General features: G+C 36.5%; 2 protein-coding genes across 4 annotated transcripts in view; both read left to right on the top strand.

Annotated features, from left to right (window-relative positions):
* Positions 1-5,228, top strand: part of CECR2 (CECR2 histone acetyl-lysine reader) — a 108,349-nt gene extending 103,121 nt beyond the window's left edge. For both annotated transcript variants that reach the window (XM_034403707.3, XM_087873090.1), the window contains one exon: positions 1,583-5,228. In XM_034403707.3, coding sequence (XP_034259598.2) covers positions 1,583-1,588 — 6 coding nt within the window. In that variant the 3' untranslated portion in view covers positions 1,589-5,228. The remainder of the gene's footprint in view (positions 1-1,582) is intronic.
* Positions 5,229-8,499: 3,271 nt separating this feature from the next.
* On the top strand, positions 8,500-24,448 carry SLC25A18 (solute carrier family 25 member 18). 2 transcript variants are annotated; one of them, XM_034403712.3, is made up of 11 exons: positions 8,500-8,972; positions 11,702-11,777; positions 14,208-14,314; positions 15,077-15,199; positions 15,966-16,021; positions 17,610-17,700; positions 17,810-17,928; positions 20,144-20,336; positions 21,312-21,466; positions 21,936-22,011; positions 22,850-24,448. In XM_034403712.3, the coding sequence occupies exons 3-11, from the start codon at positions 14,295-14,297 to the stop codon at positions 22,989-22,991; spliced, it is 975 nt and encodes a 324-aa protein (XP_034259603.2). In that variant the 5' UTR covers positions 8,500-8,972; positions 11,702-11,777; positions 14,208-14,294; the 3' UTR covers positions 22,992-24,448. The 2 variants fall into 2 exon arrangements, with proteins under 2 accessions (XP_034259603.2, XP_034259604.2); XM_034403713.3 differs by lacking the exon at positions 11,702-11,777 and having other exon boundaries at positions 8,600-8,972.
* Positions 24,449-25,019: the final 571 nt, after the last annotated feature.

Here is a 25,019-nt window from a genome sequence, read left to right as displayed (position 1 = left end):
CCCTGTTGAAGTCCATCGCCTGGCCAAGGCGTATCCTTTTGAAAGATTTGAGATTTCTAGTTGTCTAAGTGGGAAGTAAAGGTTAACTTGCATGCATTTTGCTAAGGTTATTAATCTAGTAAATAAGATGCTTTCTAGATGATATGTGAGTGATTGATTGATTGATTGAATGTATCATCAAGTTGGTGTTGACTCTTACAATAGCTATCATATGCAGTGATGCTTAAAAGTTTGTGAGCTCTTTTTGAATTTTCAGTATTTTTGCTAAATATGACCGAAAACATGAGAACCCAGTTAAATGAATTAAAAACCTTGTACTTGTTCATTTATTATATTATTATTATTGATTGATTGATTGATTGATTGATTGGGGTAAATGATCCAAAACCAAAGGTATACATTTGTATGTGATTCCAGTTCATCTCAGTTCACTGATGCCTAAGATATCCCTATATTGTTGATTCACATGATCTTTCTCTGTGTTGAGCATTTCTATGTTTGTGCTTCTTACGTTCCATTTCCCACTTTGCAGCTCTTTGCAGATTTTTTTCCCCTTGCATGGCAACATCATCAACTAGACATCTCAAAGGTTTTAATCTAGCCTCATCATAAACACCATTAGTACTATGAAAGACCCTTGGTCCTTCCTCAGTAGCATGTTGCCATCCAAACTGAGGAGCCCATAATTTTGTGTCATTATTAATCATATTTCCTATCCATGTGTTTTCTTGGTAAAGTACAGGAGTGATTTTCTATTTTGTAAAATTATGCTTTTACTTTTATCACTAAAGTAATCTTCCATGCCCTTCTGTATCATTGCAACTCAACATAGGCACCTGCTTGTTTAACTGGGCAGTTGAAGTGCCTTTCATACCTTATGTGACCCTGCTGGGATTATCTACTCTTGGCATACACTGCCAATGTTCTTCGTTTATCCGTCCTCAACATCCTACTGAGGAACAGTAATTCTTTGAGTTGATATTGCATTTATGATTATTCACAGTACCTCTTGATAATCCACATAGCAAATTTGTAAGGCAGCCTATCATGAGAATCCTTATATTATTTCCAGGGCTAATGATTTTGCTGCTGTGTGATTTGTCAAAATCACACAACAAAAATTTGGGTTAAATTAGTGTAAAATAATTTAATGCCATGTTAGATTTATCTGAAATTGTTGGTCTGAAAGCCAACTGGATTGTACATTAACAATATAATTTTATACCTGAGGTCAGTAGAGCTAATTTTTTGGATATCCGCCTTAAATATCTGAGTACATTTACTGAACCTCTTTTGTTGGAAATATGCAAATAGGTAGCCAGGTTAGCAGCTTCTCCTCCAGTGAAATGGGATGCCACTAAACTCAAACCCTAACACTGCTGTTTGCATCCCCTATAAAGGACGTCTGTAATGCTATCCTCCTCACATGCTTCTGAAGCTACTGTTTTACAAGCCAAAACCGGACAAGTCAAACACACTCACATATTTGTGATATTACGTAGTATCTTTTTAATTGTTTTTTATTTTCATGTTTTTAATCTTTCTGAAACTTGTATTAATTGCTTTCATTTATCTTTTCTAGACCTAATCTACGGAAGAATACCCAGAAGAAAGAGCCACATATGAATAGATATGGACAAAGGGAGCATCCTTTCTATTCTTACCTTCTTTCCTAGCATGATTTGGCTTCCATGGTACTGTGCAACACAGTGCCCAATTGACAGTGGAATTGTCCCAAATCTGAGCCAGCAGTATGCCTGTCACAAACAATCCCACAGCGAATCAAGAGAGAGGGTCTCAAATTAGGGCTTTGTTTCTGATCAGAGGGTTTATTTCATTCAGGGTTTAAGGAAAGTTTGAAGGACTTAAAACTTTCATTAACTGCTAAAACTCAGGTATATTTTTCAGGGTGAAAGACTGGAGATAGAGGATAATACTTGTATTAATATGTGTGCTTGGGATGGAAACCAGTTTACAGTTTTTTTAAACCTTTTAACCTATTGCCTTTAAAAAACAAAAGAAAAACATCTGTTTGTGAATGTATTGTACATGATTAGGATTGAGGTTGTAGACTCAACATGTGCAAGCATAGCACTGGGATGATCAAAAGATGTTTACAATCATGTCATACCTTTTTTGTTTTTAAGAAGGTAGATGTAGAAAATGGCAAAATTCTTCCTCTACAATGTGATAGTGCTGCCTATTGGTAGTTTGGATTTGAGGAATACTTACTAATGGATCACATTTATTCAGGAGAAAGCACAGTGTTAGATCTCCTGCCCATGGATTGTGTGCAGTACTGCTGTAGGAAGAAAGGAACTGGAATTTTCAGAATATTGGGATTTTTATGTGAGATGTAGCATTTGTTTCATCATTTCCGAGATTCACCCATATGTCAGTCAATATTGAAACCATTGTCTCTAAAATCCTAAGATAGGAAGAAATCTTGCAACAGCATCTTTAGTAAAGCCCAGTGATAATAATATTAGACAGGAAATGATGCATACTAAACTATTTAAGTGTGATTGGCCCCATGCTCTGATTAGTGCAACTCAGAAATAGATCTCCATTTAAATTTCAGCATTCTAAGAGGATCCAGATACGCTGTTGGGGACAGACAGCATTTGATTCTATATATGGTTATTGAAGCATGTATGCTAGAAGAGATGAAAATGAAACTATGAAATCACCTATACATTCACACAGTTCATTTAATAATTTCAGGTATCACAGGACAGCTTACACATTAGCTCAGTCTTTCACAAATAAGTTTCTGAATCAACCAATGAATTGGAGTTTGGTGGCCAACAAATCTAAGTACATAAATAATAGCAAACCTACTTGCAAATGGCTTATAGAAAATCTGCCAAATACATCATGCTATAAGCAAAAATAATGAAAGTAGCATTGCAGATTTATATGATAATACTTGAATTTGTTACAATGATATTTATTATTTCAGTGTGAATGCTTGGATTAGTCTAATATGGTGCTTTGTTCTAACTTAATGAATCTGAAAAAGGTAAACAATTCTCCCAGAGATTGTTAAAATGTTCTATTGACATATAATTTTTCCATTGTTAATTAGATTTTATATAAAGATACGGGGTAAGACAGTGCTTGTCCTCATCCCTTAGCCTCTACTCCTCCCACTGTTTGTGACTAAATAGAAAAGTTCCAATATTTATTTGAGTTTCTCTGCTGCGTTCTACCTGGAGTGACTTCATACCAAACATGAAAAGCAATGCAGAAATGAGAAAAATGTTCTGTGTCCCATCCCTGTTGCAGTCCCAAAACCAAATTAAAGACAAGCAGATTCACAGTCATAACCATTTCAGACGACCTGATGCAGTTAAGAACAGCTAGCATCTTGTCTGCTAAGCAACTAATACAACTGTTAGGGGCAGTAATTTTCCTAGGAACATGTTAAAAGAAAAGAAAAATATATTTTCTTACATATACCTTATTCATCCCATGTAACTTTGGCATGCAAATTATTTTTAATTATTTTACCAATTTCTAAGAAACTAAAAAGAATAACCTAATTTTATAAACTGGTAGGCGAAGAACGTATAAAATTGATGTAAGATTTCAAAGAGCCCATCTTTAGTTAGCATTCTAAAGCATTCTGTTCTTCCATTTCATCTCTTCTAGTACGTTAGTTTGGAAACGCATTTCAAAGGCATTGTATTCTGCTCTTTGAAACAAATTGGTTGGTTATGGGGCATGCTTAGAAAGGGAAGACCCAACTGCTCAAAACAAGGAAGCAGGGTTTTGGTTGTGAAAAGTCTGCAATCAGCTTATCTGGATGAACTTAAAACCATCCCTCCATAAACATTTAGGGTAACAGTGTAATCTGTCATATCTATTAAGCATGTGATTTTTAGTTACTTCTAGGGAGCCAATGAATTAGGGTTTTGGCTTTATTTCATTAAAAAAGGTTTGCTTTTCAAATTATTATTTTCAAATTATTATAAATTATCTTGTACAGTCAAGATCAATGAATAACACAGCTAGAGCTTGTCTGATCATGGGTTCAGGCCTTACGCTTGCTGTGATGAAAGAGCCGTCTAATGCAATAATCTTCTCACTCCAACCTATCTGTGTCTGCTTACCAGTTAGATGGGGTGCAGAATATTTCACCTGTGCAAGATCTTTGCTTTTCATGTGGAAATATTTTTTTTAAATCCTGTTTGCTTTTCTCTAAACCTTTGGGAATAGAGTATGGTAGAAAATAAGATTGTGGGATCATTTAGAATAATGCTTTTCAAAATGAAAAGTCTTGGTGGTTAAAGTTAACTCATGTAATCACTACTTGAAATGTGTTTCGCCTCTGCTCCCCAAAATAACTACTTACATATTAGCAATTTGAGGGTTTTTCCTCCTTACTCATGGTTAGAATTTTAAAATAAACCTTTGGTATTATTTACCAGCAGTAGTATTTTGTTAGTTATATATGTTTTACTCCAACTGGTATCTCCTATTCAATAGTGATTATTGTCTTAACGGCAAGTTAAAAGTTTTCTTTTATCAAGAGGTGGCTGTTAATTTAATGAGCTTCTGAATTCTAAACCTTGATAGAAGAGAATAATGATAAGATAGTTTACTTTTCTTTGATCCCAAATCAGGATTTTTTGGCTTTCAAAGAAAAAGAATTATTATGTTATATAAATGCATAGACATATTACTCCTTTGTTAGTATATCATTCTGAACCTACTTAAGATTTATTACCATTTTACTAAAAGGTTTTCTCAGTGTAAGTCAATGTTACAATATGTTCTATGTAATTAGTCCCACTGCATTTTTCTTCAAACAAATTTTAAGTAAAGAGCCTTAAGAAAAGAGTTCTTAAACACCAGAGAATGTAATTAGTTTTTTGCTTGAATTCAAATTCTATCTAGCACAGGTGGAAGGAAATAGGAAGAAGGCCCAACTTCTGGGTTCTCTTGAGTTTTCACCAAATTATGCCCTGTAGTGGCCTTTATAAGAGTTAAGGAAGCTGGACTTTCTTTCCTCACAATGAAGTATGAGCATTGTATAAAGCATCTTTTAATGCTCACCTTTACTACTATGTTCAGTTTTTAAAGAAAATATAAACTATTTCCCCTGATTCAGAGGTAACTTCCTATATGTTTAAATTTGCAGTGGTGAAATTATGAGGCAGTAATAGAAGGTGACAGTTTATAATGTCAGACTAGGCAAGCACTCTGGGGAACAAGTAGGAAAAGATATGTAGAAGCACATCAAAATAGGATGTTTAAATTCTACCTAGAAAAATGGAAGATACGAGATTCCAATAAGGAGTCTTTAGTAACAGGTCTGCATGAATACATATGCCAGTGACAAGGATAATTTAATGAGTGCAAGTAGGAGAAAGGTGAGAACATTCATCTCGATACTCCCTGTGAGCTTCAAGGGTGCTTGAAAGCAGTGATGGGTTTGAAAGCCTAGCATATCTGAATACATAATTTCCTCACCGTACTGTGAATCTGAAAGAAAAGCCGTAGGTTAGCCTGCTCTTCACACTGAATTTCAAAGACATATTTTAGCTGCTAAAGCCAGCTAAAATCTTAGAACCAGATGATAATCTTTTGAGTCAGAGGAGTTCTTATTAAGAAAGGTTTTGTCAACAATTTGCTTTGTCATACTTTTAAAGAGAATTTAGATGCTGATAAGCTGTAAAAAGGTAAAACAAATATGTGTCTTGAGCACGGATCTGCCAGGTGTAATTGGCGGGTCCTACAGTGCAGAATTCATTCAGTCCTGGATATCAAGAGAATAGCCGTTACCTCTAAGGCAGCCTTTCCTAACTGATGTTCTCCAGATTTATGGACCTACTATTCCGAGAATTTCTCAATTGACATGGCCAAAAGTATCAATTTGGAGGAAGGCTGCTCTCCATGATCAATGACTCCATCAAAATAAGACAAAATCCTTAAGTCCTTTATATAAACCTTTACATTTAGCCATCATCTTAGCTGAGCATAAAATGTAAATTTTTCACTTAGCTGCAACTTCATTTAAATTATATCAGGTTCTAAATGTGACAATTATTCATTCTCCCAAGAAGTATAAATTGCAAGTTAGATGTAATAATTCACTATATGACCTGCTTATTCTGGTATTTTGCTTTTTCATAATAGTTTGATGCTAGAAGCTAGAAGAATTACTTAGCAACAAAGCACAACAATAATGCTGCTTTCTCCTGGTTTACTAGGTAGCTGAAAAATTTAAATGGGAAGCATTTTGTAAGATTCTTAAGGTTGCAAATTAGATTTGGCAGTTGTTAGTTGAACCTCATTGGAAATATTAACACTGAAATAGAAATATTTTTTTCTCCAAACTTTCTACATTTTTAAAGTATCCAGTTGTTTCATTGTTAATTGCCCTGTTTATTTTTTATCTGCACAGCTGAATTTTTCCATCCTAAATAAAAGGAAAAAAGGTTTTCTAATTTGGAGGAAAAAAGAAATGGAGACCAGTTGTGGGAAAATATTTATGGTATAAATATGTCAATATTCTGATTTTGAGCTGGCAATGTTTTACCAATCATAACCATTCCTAAAATTTTGTGTCTTGGGTCAAGCATTGTATGGGTAGAAAGGAGCTATTTTATTGTAATTAAGATTGTAAAGAATGTAATTTGTCTGTTAAAGTCAGAGAAAGGGAATGTTTCTTTTTATGAATGCTAGCATCTAGATAATGTTTTTGGTCTTGGAAGCCTTGCACATCAAATCCCAGTCTCCATGAAGCATCAATACAATTTTTAGTCTACAGAACTATGAGTCATTATTGTAAGAGATCTCTCACCATCAAGCTGTGAAAATATCTAACAAACCCTGGCAAGAGACTGACATAGTCTGGGCTATGCACAACAATGAACTTTCCACCCCACCACAGAGTGAACTTGTGCTGCAGAAGCTACCATCAGCCCATTGTTTAGAGACAACACCATGGATGAAAGCAACGATCCCCATATCTTCCTCTGTATTTATCACCTGGAGCTCAGGTACCTCATTGCTCCTGAAAAGCCCTGGTCAATTCCCTTGTCCATGGACTATAGTATCAGGGATCCTTTCTTTCCTCTTTGGAAACAGCAAAGAGCTAGGTTTGAACTTTCCTGGTCAATACTGGAAAAGGGAATACTATTTATTTTTATATTGTTTATATTTTCTCTTGTCCTACTGATTCCCTGGCAGTGACAGTTACCTCAATAGCTAGTTTAATAATGTGTGTTTGGATAATTTTTAAAGGTTCATTTTTTTTAAAAAAAAGAGTTTTGATCTTTAGAGATCTGTAGATTTTATTTCCATAAGAATGTGTTATTTTGTATAAAATATGTTCTTAAAATAGTATTTGGTCTGTGTGTATCTGAGAGAGTGTGTGGGGAATGGGGATGAGAATCTCTAGGAACATTAAACAATAGCTTTATGTAAATCAGAGCAATAGTTTGTCTCACCTTTATCTCTAGAGACTGGCACCATCTCTAGATTTTCAGGCAGTAGCCTTTCCTAAAATAGTTACTTTAGACAATTTTGCCTGGAGAGGCTGATAATTAAATCTGAGAATTTTTTTTTAATACAAAACCATGCGACTTAACCACTGAGCTACCAGATCTGTATTATTATTAAATTTTATTTGGCCAATAGTGATAAAATCCTGCTACATGATACTTATTAATTTCTGTTGTACAAAATGTAGAAGGTATAGTGTTAATAATTTTAGAGTAAATTGGAAATTTCTTAACATTGTCAAATCACTTATTCAATGCAGGATTTGCAAGAGAGCAACTAGTGGTGTGATCAAGGCATTCTTTTCTTCTCATCAGACATAGATTTGTATGTAACTGTTTTTGATTTTAGGGAATAGTTTTGCCCTTTCCAGGAGATAAAATGGTGCAAATTACTGAGGCCAGAATAGCAAAACTGACCCAACTATATACACCTATACCGTCTTTGTTTCAGTTAGTATTTTGGTTATCCTTCAAAATATATTCTTTTAGCAATTATGTTGAGTTGTTTATAAAATACCATATGAAAAATCTTTAATTTCAGCAGATTTATGTGACAAATAGATAATTATAATACCAGTTTGCAAAAAAAAACCCAAAGTGCTCTGAAAGGTTCCTGCAGAATAAAGAAAAAGAGAGGGACATTTTGAGGGAAAAATGACCACAACAGAAATTCTGGATCACATCTGAGAAACTAATATTAAACATGAGGTGTTGTGTTTTTTTTTTTAACTCTGGAGAAACAGCACCCAGCATCCATTCAGGAAGACTTAATGAGGAAGTAACGGGAGTGATGATTGTTTAAAAAGCCAGAGCCGTAGCATGTTTCTCTTCTGCATAAAGTAACCAAAGAGATCTGTAATATTCATCTGCCTTGGCAAAGTTGCCTATGGCAGTGATTCCTTTCCTGTTGGGTGGAGCAGTCTCTGCCCCCCTTTCTTCAGCAGCCCAGCCAGTAAATCACATGCTGTTTCCTTTTTCCCTCTCCATTGTAAAGCCTACGCGTCTAGGGACTGTAAAAAGTTTGCAATCTTTTTTTGCCAGTGCAAGAATTCTGTGCCTGCCTGGCATAGTAATAGGAGTGGTCCATAACTCTTCATTAGCATAGAGCAGGCTGCATGGTGTGCGAGCAATCACCGGTTCCTCCCCAAAGGGTCTTTTTCTTCAAAAGAAGTCTTGCCAATGAATGTATTTCCCATGCACTGATATTAATACAAGCTGCTGTTAAAAAGTGTCTTCTCTGTGGCTGTAAGGACTACTTTTACAAAACGCTTAGATTCACTCTGGATCTGTTGTTGCCGAAGATCACTGACTGAAGTGGAACCCTGACTATAACTGGCCTGCTCTGCTATCTATGCAATCAGTACAAAAAGCTTCAAAAAGATTTTACTGCAAATTTCCTTTGCACCCACACAGCAGCTGGCGACAATGAGGAAGTTCTGCATTGGCTTTTTCAGCCAGGTATGTTATGTGGAAATGTTCGCTATAGCAATTATCTTCATTCCATCAAATGCTTCCTATTATTAGTTAAGATCAAAACACTTGCTAAACTTTGAGTTCTTGTCCAATTATTAATATCAGGCCTATGATTAATAGGACATGACAGGAAACTATTAGCTTTAAAACAGGATTGGACAACCATTTTGTGCTTATAACTGTTTTGTATTTCAGGACCATATTTTTTTAGGGAGTGGGGAGAGTTACTACAAGTGTATTCATGTTACATTGGTGTCACAAATTTTAGCTTGTTTTTTTCCTGGGGTCTTGCGAAGATGTTGCTTGCTTTTTTACACTTTTTTCAAACTTACGACTTGCACTGCTGTTCTTACATGTTACCTGCATAACTGCAGGTACTTGTCCAGACAATCTCAGAATCAATCTCTGGAAGGGGAAAAAAAGGACAATTTTAAATAACATGAATGTATGCATAAATACATGACTAACATTATGAAAGGAATATTTGAGAACCATCCTCTAGGTTCCAAGTCTTTTGGATTAGCAACTAGTTTTAACAGAAAAACTTTTGGCCTTCACCAGAAAACCGATTAAAATCCACCCTAAATTATTTTAGACAGCTAGACTATTCTTCAATTGTCAGATAAGGGTCACATTTATGCTGACACATTCAGTTTGTTGTTAATCTTAAAATTCTAACTTTTTGTAAATGATTCTCATGAATTAATTTCAAAAGGGTTTTGTTTTCTCACCCTCATTTTCATTTTTTTTAAAAAATATTTACAATACATACATTAAATACAGAAGGAAAAACCTTACATACATCTGTTAATAGCTAAACGAAGTCTGTTTAATTGGGCATGCTTTCAGTTCCCCAGTAAATAAAACTAAACTATTTGTGTGCTGTTTATTCTATACAGATTACTAGTTACATTTTGTCAAAATATCCATTTGCTTCTTTTGTTTCCAAAGTCATTTTTGAAGGCAAAGCTTTTTCCAGTTTCTACCGCATATTATTTTAATGTCAGTAAATTAATAAACAACATTTTGCAATGTTATGGATATAGCAAAATGTAATATAAAATTAAGTTGACATGGATTTTTTTAAAATGATTTTTGTGTTTACTAGACGGAAAATAATTTCAAATACAAATATCCAAAGCAAGCAACATACCAGAATCCATCTTACCTCATTTAAACATTACTGATTAAACTCATACTATTCCTTTACACAATGGCCTTTGAGCAACAAAATCTATTCAAGAAAGACAACATTATTTGAGAAATTTCTAAAAGGATAACATCAACTGAAATATATTTGAAAGTGGTAAGGTTGTATATCAGTTTCAAAAGGGTTTTAGTAGTTAATCTACTTTGGCCTTGAATCTTTGTGAGCTGAGGAGGATATAGTTAAAACATGCCCTTTGATGATCTTATACTTCAACATCTCATTTCAATGCTTTTTAAAATTAAAAATATTTTAAATAAATTTACAAAATTAAAACTATGGTAACTAAAATCCCAAAACACTTCTAAAATGAAATATTTCAATTGTGTAACAAGGTGTAGTAAACAAAAAGAATGTGTTTAGCCTCTTGGAAGACTGGATTGATTTTGAGAACAGATCCTGCTAGATGGGGGAAGGGCAGGCCGGCTGATGTAATGGCTGGTATCTTCTCTACCTTTAAACACCGCTGTGTTTCTTAAATGTTGCTAAAATTGTAATGCATTGCTATTCTTAATGCTGATAGAGAGCCAGGTTTGGAAGCACTGACTTTCTAAGTTCACCAGGAGTTGAAAGGGGTTTCTTGTACTGCATATTACAAGTTTCTTTTTCACCTTTTTCATATTTCTAAGGCCGCTCAACCCCTTGGCTTTGGGTATATGCAAAATAAAAACAAGGATATAAAACATCAAACAGCAGAAAAGGAAAGTCATTCCTGTGGAGCAAACATCCACTAAAAAAAAACTAACCTCCCACTCTAGATCAGAGCCTGGAGCAAAAGCTTGGTCTTTAAGGTATACCTAAATAACTAGAGACTATGACAGCATCAGGTGACATTCTGTCCAATCTTATTGAATAAGTAGAAACAGGAGAGAGACTGTCCCTCAAATAGTTAAACTATACAGCATATGCCTCATAGGTGACAACCAGCACCTTGATTTGTATCTGGAAGCCTACTGGTCACTAGTACAGTTTGCAGTGGGAGGTCGCATTGTGGACTAGCTATTTCTGAGTTGTCTTCAAGGTTAGGCCCATTGCATTTGCCCACATGCAGGATGTGGCATGAGTCATCATGTAAAGAAACTTCTGGTCCAGAAACTGGCTTAATGAATCTTATGTAAAAGTCTTACTGATCATAGATGTTTCTTGGCTGTATTTGCCCATTAAGAGTCATGGAAGACCCCTAATTGTTCACTGATCTGTAATTGATTTGGGGATATGAAATCTCATCGCATAATACCACATTAATGGAATATAATGTTATCAGTCAATATAACCTTGCTTGAGAAATTAGAGCTTGACTAAATGAACTGAAATGTACAGCATTTGTTTAAAAGTGTCCTCATCCAATGGAAAAGGCTTGAGCTGGAGTTTGTCCCTTTTTTTGCTGGACCTAAAATAAGATGAACAGCGAGAAAGAAAAAAGGGTTTCCTGTGTATATTCAGATAATATTACTGGGAATTTGTGGACAGTCCCTTAAAAGAGGCATGAGTGGTGGTTTTTTTTAAGGATTCCAGATGTGAGTCAGATGCTTAAAAATGAGAGAGGAGGAAGGGAGGAACCCAACGGCTTGAAAATAAGGAAGGTAAGTTTCCCAACTTTTCTGACTTTACATTTCATTCATAAAGTATTTCAGTATTTATCATTCCAAAAGCAATCTACAAATTCATGGCATTCTTTGTGCAAATGAATTTGGGGACGAATGGTCTAACAAATGGGACAAACTAGTGAGAATGCTAATTAGTATAAGTGGAGAGGGAGAGTCCATTTCTTCAGTGAAATTAGGTGTGAATTAGGAGGAGGTAGTTTATAGCCATTTATTTCTAACATTGCTACAGAAATAATTATTTCCAAAACCTCTTGTAGTTTCTAAACATTTGTGTCTGATGTGTATTATATGTATAATTAAAACTGCATTTGTGCTCTATAAAGCACTGTATGGATACATTTGCGCTAACGATTGTAATTATTCCATCAACCAAATGCTGAAACTGTTTTATTTTGAAGTTTTCTATAGATGAGGAAATGCATGTGAATCAGTGACCAGTAGCTAATAATAACAGCTTCCAGAAAGTTAGGATGCATTTATATCTGATTAATGCAGTGGCTACTTAATGTATGATTTTTGACATTTGAATAAGGTGTTGTTGTTTTTTTACAGTAGAGGAAAAAGGTTGTGGATTTGAGAAATCAGGTCAATTTCACAGGAATGACTTATATTTCTATTTTTTAAAGTTTATATTGCAGGTGGACATTTGACCTTTTTTAATTGAGTATATTTTAGTACTTTTTGTAAGTTTGGTATTACCATTTTTAATAACACTCAAAATATGTAAAGATAGTTTATTTTGCCACAACTAATGTATATGAGGGCTGGCTATGTATTTTTTTTTGCACAGTTGCATGGAGATAGATTGCTCTAGAAGTTTAAAACATCAATAATATGCATCATGCAGTCTTACTTTTTCAGTGCTAGTATTGCAATTCCAAAGCTTATATAAAATGTTTACATAAGAATTATGACTAATCGTAAAACTATTGGTGACATTTTTTCTGTTATATGATTCATCGTTTGTATATGTTGTACTATCTTTGCAAAATAAAAGTTTGTAGAGCGGCTGGAAAAAAATTATATAATGACTGAACAACATAGTAAAGTTTATAAATATACCCAGGGTGAGTTTGTTTGTTTTAGCTGTACCATATCCAGTTGAAAGCAGAAAAATACCATCATTTTCTCTTGATGCTATTTCCTGGCTGAAACAAAAAGACATATTTAACTTTACATTTAGCACACTGGTTGGTTTCAGAGAATACAACACAGATTGCATAGATTTTTGCACCCATTTATGGTAGGTTGTTTGGTTCTAGCTTAATGTGTTTTATAGAACTCCATCTTTATGGCTTAGAAATCATATTTTATGACTGAAAGTTTGTAAATCTAGCTGTTTCTGACTTATCTAATAAACCACAATTTCTACCTTTGAATTAATAAAAAAGAAAGGAAAAAGCACAGAAACATTGCCTACCCAAAATTATTTTAAATTAATAACTAGTTTTTAAACAAATATTTAAACCTTGATTATACAAGAGTTGGTCTTTCAATCGACAATGGTGAATAGACCATAATCATAATTTACAAATATGACCACTGTCACCAATTCAGTTCAGATGTCAACCTGCTTAAACTATAATTAGCTAAATAGTACACTGGACTATAAATGTGGTGTAATAAATGCAAAGTCTGGAGGTACAGAACACATTAGCCAAAAACCTAGCATGGGTTAGACTGGGGTGTGGTCCGGTTTATTAATTCCAGTGATTTTGGAATTATGTAGAAGGATAGATCTAGAGAATTTTAAATAATTTTGTCTTTTTTAAAAAAAATCACAAACCACAAATATTTTAGCTCTTCTAGCTCTTATTTTCACATTAACTACCATGGTAGGTAAAAGCCACACTTGAGTAATATTTGCAAGCCTCCTCCTCTTTTTCCAGATGGATGTTTGTTTACTTCTCCTTCCCTTACTTCACAAAGAGATTCTACAGTGGCCTGAGGTTCCCTGAAATGTCTTTTTCAACATTTGCAGGGTGTGGGCTGAATTCTGTGGATCTGATTGTTCTTTTTTGTTCATGGTCTGGAGCCAGATGTTACTGAATTGTAACTCCTTGAAATTTTTGGTGTTCGCATCCCTCACTTGACGTTACCTTGAGTAAACTAACTGAAGATCACACATCTCATTTTGCTCTAATGTTACTGAGCGCTTATTTTTCAGCTCCTTAGACCTCAGATGCATTCATATGTAAGCGTGAGGAAAGGTTGTTTGGAGACAGGGAAAGTATCTAGTATAAACTGGCTTATTAGGGAAAAGAACGGAAGAAAAGAACCACATTTATTCAGCAAACTTTCCTGAAAATCCCCGGGACTTGATTGAGCTATGAACACCCAATTCTTATTTTTGAACTGTGTGATTTGTTATCCAATAAAGAAAGAGGAATTGTTTTCTGTCTCCAGTTAAATAAAGACAGCAAAGACAGTGTTCCTTAATGTCAAAGAATTTCCTGGGTCTGTTGTAGCAGCAGCCGCCATCACCCAAGGAAAATGACAAGCAAGAAGATCAGGTCAGTAGTGCCTTTGTGTGCTTGGTTTTCAAAGGTCTGTTCATGTGATGTTTGTCATTATTGAGAGAAATAAGGATGTTGAAGATAAGAGCAAAATTTAACTGAAGGAGGTCAAAGGGTTCACAATCTACTGTAAATTTCCTAAGGGTGGAAATTAATAATAACTGCAATGATTGGAACTGCTTTGGCCAACATTCTCCCATTCTATAATAGGGACTCCTCAAGGTGCCGTCAGCCAGGCAATGTCGGCTGGCGACCCCCAGGGGGAGGGCCTTCTCTGTGGCAGCTCCTGCCCTCCCCCAGAGATACGAAGGATATCGGATCTCCGGGTTTTTCACCGTGCCCTAAAAACCTTTCTTTTCCATCAAGCAGGGCTGGCGTGAAACACCCCCTCCCCCCCGTTTTTAGCCTTTTTTAGCCTTTTAAATTGTCAATTGGGTTTTAGTTTGAATGTTTTAAATTTTGGGCCACAGTTATATAATTCTTTTAAAAATTTTAAATTTTGTATTGGTTTGTGTTTTAGTTCCGGCTGTGCACCGCCCTGAGTCCACTAGAAGAAGGGCAGAATATAAATTGAATAAAATAAAATAAATAAATAAAATAAATATTTCATAATATTTATGTTGCATTTATGCAACATATACCATCATCAGAATCTGCTAAGTATACCTCCAAGAATACCACAGAAGAGGAATGGGATTTGAAAGCATTCTCATGCTTTTTAACAAATGTTGGTAACTATTTCTATTTCTTTCTTCCCAGCCTTCCAGCAAAATTAATCAATGGAGGTATAGCTGGCCTTGTGGGGGTAACTTGTGTATTCCCCATTGATTTGGCCAAAACCCGTCTCCAGAATCAGCAAGGACGAGCAGTCTACACAGGCATGTGCGTGAGTGACGGTACAGAATATTACACTTTGAGCTGAAAGGAATCAAAATGAGTTCTATTGATTTCCTAACACTATTGAGTATGCCTCAGAATTCCATTTTCTTTACCCATAATGTTTTTGATATATCTTATAAAGCAGCAACACTCAAAATTTCTAACCTGTATATTGCAGACCCAGCAATTGTGACAACCACAAGGTTGGGAAAGATGCTAGAGTTGATGGGGAAAATTACATTTCCCACAGTTGCTAACCAGCCTAATTACCTGAGTGTCAATGATATAATGTTACATCATTCAGAAGTAAAATCAGTAATGAAAAAGAATCCTGTTGCATATTTACTAAAAGCTGAATGTAATTGAGCTTTTCAACGGTCTTGGTGCCATAGCTAAGAAGGTCTTGCTACCCTAAGGAGAATATCCTATCACCCATCTCCTCCCACTTATGACGGCATGACTGTAACTTTGTTGCTTATATCCTTACAATTTATATTGATATTGATTGTTTCCTGATTGTTTATTTGTACCCTATGACTATCATTAAGTTTTGTACCTTATGATTCTTGACGAATGTATCTTGTCTTTTTATGTACAGTGAGAGCATATGCACCAAAGACAATTCCTTGTGTGTCCAATCACACTTGGCCAATAAACAATTCTATTCTATTCTAAACATGATGGAAGAACAGTGAACAAGAAATAATTAGGCACATGAACATCAACTTTGAAATAGTTTTTGTAATTGTTTCTCCCTCTCATATTCTAGGCAAGATTGTTTGGTGAAGACAATACGCTCAGAAGGGTTGTTTGGCATTTATAGAGGTAATCCCTATAGAAATGGAAGGGCTTTACTTTGCTCTGAAATTTTAATAATTTGTTTTTTTACAATAGCTAAATTTAAAGTGAAACACGTGATTTGAAAATGTCTCTGTGTGTGTATATATATATATATGTATGTGATGGTTGAAAATTGGAAATGAAATAATAACATTGCATGGAGGAATTTAAAAATAACATATATAGAATCTTTTTTCTTAATTCCTGTCAATTCCAGCTCATCTGGTGAACTTTTGGAAACTTTAGTTCAAAAGCATCTGGAAGATTCCAGATTGCCAATTCCAGTGTAGTAATTAAAGGTAGTTTCAAGAAAAAAGTACTATAAAAGTACATGCTGCATTCTATTAATGTTTATTCAAAGGCAAATGCTATACAGTTCAAGAATTAGTCTCCCAAACAGTATTTCGTTGGAAGTTTCGGGCTTGTTCTGGTACCAGGATCTTTGGCCACCATCCATCACTTGTGAGATTATATTCTGGAAACTAGCTTTATGCCATTCATAGTCTTCCTTTTTTAAATCTCTTGGTTCCTTTCATAAAAACTTGACAGCCTTACTTCTTAGAGCACGTGGACTGTCATCTGATATAATCCTTTTTAGATTTCACTGTTTCAAAGTATCTTTGGGGCAGCAAGGAAAGGAATAATTGTAGGTGTAAAACATGAATGATGAGAAGCTTCCCCATGTTCTCTAAAGCCAACCTGTGCAAACATTTTCAGAAGTATAGAAAGCTTGCTTTGGTAAGGAAAGGGTGTAGTCCTAAGAACATATAGAGAACCTGGCTGGGTAAGGCCAGCAGGCCATCTTGTATCTTGCAGTGCCAAACCAACTGCATTCAGAAAACTCACAACCATTAAATAGGAATTCTCTAGCTCTCACCCCTGCCAACTTCTCTTTGCTACTCAACACAGCCAATCCATACAAAAGCATGTGTTGAGTTGAACCTATCTACATCCTTCATGACTGAATTTGAAACGTGAAAAAAATCGGGACATGCTGTAAGACTTTAACAGTTATTATATAATTGGTACTTTAATTTTTTTTTTTCTGAAGCCCTAAGAGGATAATACTTAGTTGAGTTTGGGTGATCTAAAACACTAAGGGTTAGTACTTGGATGAGAGAAATCTCATCCTAGGATCAGGAAATCCTAGGGCTGTAGGCTACACTGGGAGCTCAAACAAGGCAACGCTGGTATTTTTGTATCGTTGGAAAGAAAACTACATGAAAAACACTAGGAGTTGTGTTAGACTCAGAGACTTAATGTTTCTGAATAAATGATATTTAGTATTGCATTTGCTTTATTATTATTTTGGTGGAATGTTTACTTAAGATTATACAGAGAATATAGGAAGACGGATATATATATATATATATATAATATATATATATATATATATATATATATATAATATATATATATATATATAATAATTGAAGCTTGTTTTATTTAAATATTATTGCTTTTGTGGATTCTTGTCTGCAAGTGAAAGCGATCAACATTTCCTGTTGGGAGTAGGGATGAGCCAGTAAAGTCACCATCAAGGCTCCTTAATGCCTCTTCTGTTCTCTCCAAGGGGCTGCTGTAAACCTCACTCTTGTCACTCCTGAAAAGGCGATCAAGTTGGCAGCCAATGATTTCTTCCGACAGTTGCTCTCCGTGGATGGGTATGGGGAAAAAAGCATTTGTTCTCTGTTTGTAATCTTGCTCCAGTCTGAGCATTGTTTCCATCTGCCCTTTTGAACTGGTCCTGTACCTTTGTGCTATTCTTAACAGAAAAGAATTGTCATTGGCCAGCGAAATGCTGGCTGGCTGTGGAGCTGGGACATGCCAAGTGGTGGTCACAACTCCGATGGAAATGTTGAAAATTCAGCTTCAGGATGCTGGACGGTTAGGTGAGCGCCTCAATACTAGAAACTGTAAAGATTACAAAAACCAATTTGGCTTCATTTTTGTAGCAAAATTGCTTCCTGCATACATAAATGTTCATATTTGCTAGGACAGTTCTTATATTCTTATCTGCCAGCCACAAAAATACCAACAAAAAGTATCACCTTCCCAGCTGGCCAATAAATAAGAGAATGGAAAAAACAGCAGCCAGTCAATATCTTGGTCCCATTTCATGTTTCTAATATATGTTGCTTGCATTTGCCCTTTGAATTCCAGAGAGACCAAAAATAAATTGTTACTATGGAGGGAGATGTAAGCCTTGCATTTATCCCTCTGTTATGTTTAAGACTAGGAAAATTAAAAGATCTCATCATGATGCCACTGTAGCCAAACCTCTGTGGGCAGTGGGTGAAGTCTGACCCAAACCCAAAGCTAGGAGGTGGAGCAAAGCACTTTCCAACTAGTGATAAAATAACTCATTCACCAAACTCTATAGAGCTTCATCACTACAAATGGCAAACACTGCCTTTTGCCATTTTTAATGCACAGAAGCTGCCTCAGAACAGTATCTGTTCCTGCAATTGTACAGTTTGTTGTGACTCCAACTCCCGAGCCTGTCCTCATGGAGGAAGAGGACTCAGAAGGTGAAGAGGAGGAATTGACAAGGCCTCCCTCTCCAGGACCCTCCTCTGGCAATGCCTCAGGTTCCATCCGAAGGCCAGGAGGAACAGCCTGGGATGGGCCAGGAGGAAGGCATTTCGGAGCACCCATTGATAGAGAGTGATAATAATGAATCCTGGCTTGATCCCAGGCAGCGTCGGAGGGAGAAGCGTGCACAGCAAAGGAAGAGGCATGGGAGGGCCAGGGATTGAGCTGAGTCACTGAGCCATGCCCCACAAGGGATAAAAGAGGGCGTGATTGCTCGGCAGGCTTTGTGACGGACAAAAGTTTAAACTCTTATTAAAGAGTCACATCGTGAATCCTGCACTTCGGCTCAGATATATTTTGGACTAAACTCTTGTGGATAATTTGTCGCTCTGGAAACGGACTGCAGATAAGGCCTCTCCTGCTTTTTGGGAGTACTAATTGAACTGGGCAGGCTGCCAGAACTCTCATCTGCCAGGATTTCTGGTCTGTTTATATAATAACTTATTGGCAGGCGTGTTTGATATTGCATTTGTCTGTGTGAGGACGGGACAGAACACAGTTACAGAGTTACTTTTGGGGAGACCAAAGGGTTATACGATATAACCAAATGCCAATGATGACGGCTTATCTTGGTGTGGAAGATGGGACTTACAGTCAAACACATCTAGAGGGCAGCAGTTTGGGGTAGGCTGTTTCCCAGTCCTCATTTCCTTCTGTTGGGTTATTTAAGTTAAATCCCAGAGGAAGGTGCTGCTGTTTTTAGTACATGCACGTATAAGTGATACATGTGATAAAAACAGACTCTACATCAACCTTTCTCATCTTGGCTAGGGATTCTGGGAACGGAAGTCCAACACATCTGGAGGGCACCAGGTTGAGACAGACTGTTTTTTGTGGAGCACAACTTCTCATTTCACATCTGCAGGTGAAATCTAACTGATCCTAAATGACATAATGTCAGACATGGTGTCTGTCTTAGCTACTGTTAGAAAAACATCTGTCTTTAAATTTTCAGGGGTGGACAGGCAGCAAATTAATATAGTTTGAGGCAGATAGAGCAGTGGATTGAGTAATGCATAATGAAGCTTGTATGCAAATAGGAATATGCAACTGCCTGAAGGAATGGGAGCAGCTGGTTGAACTTACTTGACTTTGGGAGCTAAGCAGAGTCATGTGCTTAGTATATGAACGAACAACCACTAAGAAATTTTTAAACTATAGATTAGACTGAGAGATTTTTTAAAAATTGAGAAACTACGTCTATGTTATTGCTGGGGAAACGCATGGGACCTCACCAAGAATTGCATTTAACTCAACCAAGACTTATTTTCCTTATTTTTACCCATGAAATGTTGAAGATCTGCTTGTGTAAGACCCACAACTTTTAATAATATAGCCTTCAGAGTTCAAGATTTGATATATGTATAATTTTTGGTGAGAATTTTTTATGAAAACTTTCGCAAGCGTGGTTCAGAAACAATATGAAACCATCTTCTGGTTCAAAGAACTCAACAGAAGATGAAAGAGAGTTGCCTATTGGTAGGATAAAAGACAGGTCTTTCTGTCTTTCAGCTGTTCATCAGCAGAAAGCCCTGGGGCTGGAGGAAAGAACTGCTGCCTCTTCTCACCCACCACAAGGACAGCCTTACACCACTGGAACTATGGCGGCCTCCAAACGCCCTTCTGCCACTAGAATTGCAAGTGAACTGCTGCGCACCCAGGGGATAGCAGGCCTGTATAAAGGGCTTGGGGCCACCCTACTCAGGTGAAAAGAGTGTGTGAATCTCCTTTTTTGATAAGTTCTATGGTAGTAACATCTATTGGTCTAAGAAGAGAACTCGATTGGCTTCAACATATTTTACACTCGTAAAAACGTCTCCGTTGACTTCAGAATTGGAGTCCGTTTCCCTACAACTGGCTTTTTATTTTGAATAAAATAGATCAATACTAAATATAACTTTTTGAAGAAATCCAATGCAAATCAAATTTTATTTTAGTAATTTATAAGAAAACATATCAAAAGCTTTCTCATCATCAATATATATTATGTAAAGCAAATATAAACATTGGACATTTTATATTATGGGAAATATGTGGGTCGTACATAAATCCATCTTGAAATGGATGTATAATAGCTGGAGAAACAAGGTGTAGCTTAAGTGCCAAAGGGGCTGTTAAAATCTTGGCATCTATATTAGCCAATGAAATAAGTCTCCACTGAGAATATCATAAGATCTTTACCTGTCTGAGGAAGAACTGTAACTTGAGTCACTGAAATGAGGGGAAGCACATGATTTGAAAATGCTGCATTACATGCTTCCAAGAAAGTAGGCAATAAAAACCCAATATACTTGCTATATCAGTGGCAAGTGATGCGACATCCAGAAAAAATACAGCATCCTTCACTTAATCCTCCAGGGAAAGATTGAAGGCAAACGAGGTCCAGGCAGAAGAAGAACATCATGGCTTCAAAACCTAAGGGACTGGTTTGGACAAAACTCAGCAGCACTTTTTCATACGGCTGTTGACAAAAATAGGATTGCAAACATGATCGCCAACGTCCGATGACGGATATGGCACAAGAAGAAGAAGAATTAGTGGCTTGGAAATTACATTTCATAAATATAAAGTTAGTCATAATTTTTGAGTTACTAATGAAGCAAAATTAGTAACTTGCTTCAGTGAGAAATATGAAAATCTCTCCCAAGGCTTACCTAAAATATTCTACTTCTCTCAATAGGGATGTCCCTTTTTCCATCATTTATTTTCCACTCTTTGCCAACCTTAACAAGTTAGGACAAAAGACCTCTGAAGAAAAAGCATCTTTCTTTCATTCATTTCTGTCTGGCTGTGGGGCAGGATCTCTGGCTGCAGTTGCAGTAACACCATTGGATGGTGAGTATTAGATGATGCTACTGCAAAAATAAAAAAAGGCTTATCTTCATCCTATCACAATTTACTACCCTGTTTCCCCCAAAATAAGACATCCCCTGATAATAAGCCCAATCGGGCTTTTGAGCGCATAGCAATAAGGCCAAGCGCTTATTTCAAGGTTCAAAAAAATATAAGACAGGGTCTTATTTTCAGGAAAACATGATACCAGCTAGTATATCTAAAACTAAAAGAGTTTGGGGCAGTTCGGGAAAGAAAGCACCACATAGTTACTACTGTAGTAATTCTCAAATCAGAGATGAGCATTTTTGCAGGTTTATTTAATTGAGCAGCTGCTTGACCAGAAAGAAATAAGCAAATAATAAAATCTGAGTCTTGAAGATATTGCTCTGCAGTATCTGTAAATCTGTAAAGATGTGTAAGTCTTAGATCAAATTTCTTTACATAGATTAAACAAACTATCTTGTTACAGTTCTAAAAACTCGCATCCAAACTCTGCAGAAGGGACTGGGAGAAGATACCTACAATGGAATCATTGACTGTGCCAGGTAAACAGAATTAAGTAGGATTCCTGTTCTGTGAACCATTACCTAAGCATTAAACACTTGAACTCTGAAAAGTATTCCCCGTACGCCAAGGCTTTAAACCCCAACTTGTCTGAACTGGTGGATACATTTGGAATTTAACAAATAAGCTGTGGATGTTCTGTTGGTTCACAAAATGGCTGCAGGTGGGTGTGAGCAATCACTCAATATCATTTGATGAAACGTTAACTGATAAAGATGTGTTTTTTTCTAACCGTACAATTCACACAAAATGTTCTTGAGTCTGCCCTTGAGTTTACATTTACTTTGGGGTGGAGATGGGAGGTGGAGGGCATGTTTCCAAAGATAGTTCTGTGCTACCCTTAAAACTCTTAATGCCATTCCTGAAACAACAGATGTTGCATCTTCCATGTCCCAAATGCCAGCTGTTGCCTGCAAAAAGCAAAACTGTGATGGAAATTCACAAAAATTAGACTGCCTTTCTGCAAAAATGCTGTGGCACATTTAGAATGCATAGGAGCAAAAGCAATGATATCCCTTCAATGTGGTTACTGCCCTTTTCAGACTTCTGTGGGAGCCTTTAAAACGACAGGGCTGATTTAATGAGTCAACTCATTTTAAAAGATGTGTCTTTTTTCAGATTCACTTGGAAGTCTGAAAAAGATATAGTTGCTTTAAAGAGAAGTGCTGCACATGTGATGCTGTGGGTTCCAGAATACCTCTTCTAAATAATTTTTGAAATATGAAAAGCCCTAATGTTTGATGCACTTCTGCTGCTGAGAGCAACAGCTGCTACTCAGGATATCTTTACTGAAATTATCTTTCTGTGAATTACCTGCAGGAAGATCTGGATTCATGAGGGTCCTTCCGCTTTTATGAAAGGAGCAGGATGTCGTGCACTGGTGATAGCTCCCCTCTTTGGCATAGCCCAAGGAGTCTATTTCATTGGCATTGGAGAATGGATCATGAGCTTTTTCCAATAGCGCCATCTTGCAGTTGAAGACGACTCTGGGTTAAATTTGCACAAATTCCAAACAATCACTTGAAAACCAACAGAACCATCTTGGGAGCATTTTTGTGGATCATAAACCACCATCCAGGAAAGATGGCCTAGAAGGAATACCAATCCCAGTGTTCACCATTGCTTCTTTTTTTATTATTCCGCAGATGACTTTCAGCAAATTAGAATATAGAAGTTGTGCTTCTAAATACACACATTCTGGGTAAATCTTCATTGGATTAATTACATCTGACAGAGCATTCTTTGATTGAAAGCGTATTTGAAAGCTATAGCATCTGTAAAAACAACTGAAATAGCAAATGCAATACAAGTAGTATTCAACTGAAGACCGTAATGGGGCCTGCCCATTACAGTCGCAGATGTTGGCAGCTCTTAAGTGAGATGGCCTTGCTTAATAACTTTCACTATCTGCTTGCCTTGATGTGGCCATTAAATGAAATGCATGAGTTGTTAAGCAAAGCACGGGGTACCTCAGGGGTGGGGGGAGACCCGGGACAGGCCCAGGCCCACCTGCCCTAGACTTCCCAAGCCTCCCCTACCCCAAGGCATCCCATGCTCTGCTTCTTGGGGTCCCTGCAGGCCTTTGTCTGCTTCTTACCCAGCCCCTTACCCAAAGGGGCATAAGACGGCTACTGGCACGCAGGGGCTTTCTTTTCACTCAGCCACCCAAGGAATTTGCAGGACTCTGCCTGCTCCTCAGCCATCTTCAGGGCCCAGCAGCACCCAAGTTATCTGTTTGTTTGTTTTTTACAAAGGCTCCCAGCTGGAATGATGCAAGGATCAGCTTTCCCTACAGAGGCTATCTCACGGCAACCTTGTGCTACAGTATTCTGCAAGCAGGCACGATTGTTGCGAGCTTATAGACCGGGGGCTCCATTTTAAAGGAGGCTTCACAAACACTCTCAAAAATTAGAGCCTCTGTAGAAAAAATTTAAAAAATGGAGCCCGCTACAGGCTTCTGACAATAGTACCTGCTTTTAGAATAGCACAAAGTTGCCTTTATGGTATTTTTCTCCAAGGATGCATCTAGGCCACATCATTGCGACCCATAATCAGTTCCTGTCCAATTGTGAATGGTCTACCACCACCACCACCAAAAGGAGCTTTAGGCTAGACTGGAAGTTAGAAAAACATCCTGTAAGAAAGCAATGGCAAACTATTTCAATACTGTTGCTGAGAAAAACTATGTGCTTATATTCAGTGGAGCCACATTTGACTCGAACAAGTGTTTATATATATATATTTATACCTTTCTATCATTGCGTGCATAGGCTTTATACCTCTTATTTGTGCCTGGTCCAAAATGTATAGAAGTTTTAGTTGCACAGATTTACCATTCACTAATATTGGCGACAAATTCTTCCTGCAGCACTGCCAGTTTTTTAAAGGATATTAAAAATAAACTGATCCAGAATATTAGTGCTGTTTTCTTTGTCCATGAGTTTTTTTTTCAAGTTTTCAAACTCGAGTTATCCAAGAATTGGGACCAAAGTTAAACTTGTTCCTCCAGCAGCCTTTAATAGAGGAATGACAACTGATTGGGGAAAACAAAGCTAGGTCAAATCAGTCTCTGTAAAGAATTGGCTAGGAAAGGAGACTAATATTCACTTTCTAGTTATACACATAACAGATTTTAAAAATAATGGTTTGAATTCCCTGACGAGAGATAAAGATCAAAATATAAGCCCAGTGATAAGGCTGAATACCTGAAAAATTAAAACCTGTTTCTCCATAAGACAGACATACTTTAAAGGAAACCTAAGGTTCTTGTCACTAAAACGTCTGTCGCTAGATCTGTTAGTCTTAAAAAGGTAAGATTCCCCCTCAAAAATATTTCAGTTTTAGAGTAACATTCATTTTATCAGACTTATAAGTTAAATTAAGAAACTTGTAAGAGGTCATGCTTTACAAAATTCAGTATATTTTATAGACAAAAGATTAAATCCATAACAATTAATTGAATAACTTGAAAACTATTATCCTATATCCA

This window comes from Pantherophis guttatus, chromosome 7 (genome assembly GCF_059756535.1).
Source record: "Pantherophis guttatus breed Tessera chromosome 7, ASM5975653v1, whole genome shotgun sequence".
Classification (NCBI taxonomy): domain Eukaryota; kingdom Metazoa; phylum Chordata; class Lepidosauria; order Squamata; family Colubridae; genus Pantherophis; species Pantherophis guttatus.
This window is presented reverse-complemented; position numbering and strand designations above follow the sequence as displayed.

Coding starts and splice junctions, on each gene's coding strand:
- SLC25A18 (XM_034403712.3), top strand. CDS start 14,295: ATGACAAGCAAGAAGATCAG. Junction 16,022..17,609: donor GTTGTTTGGCATTTATAGAG/GTAATCCCTATA, acceptor GTTCTCTCCAAG/GGGCTGCTGTAAACCTCACT. Junction 20,337..21,311: donor CTTGGGGCCACCCTACTCAG/GTGAAAAGAGTG, acceptor TTCTCTCAATAG/GGATGTCCCTTTTTCCATCA.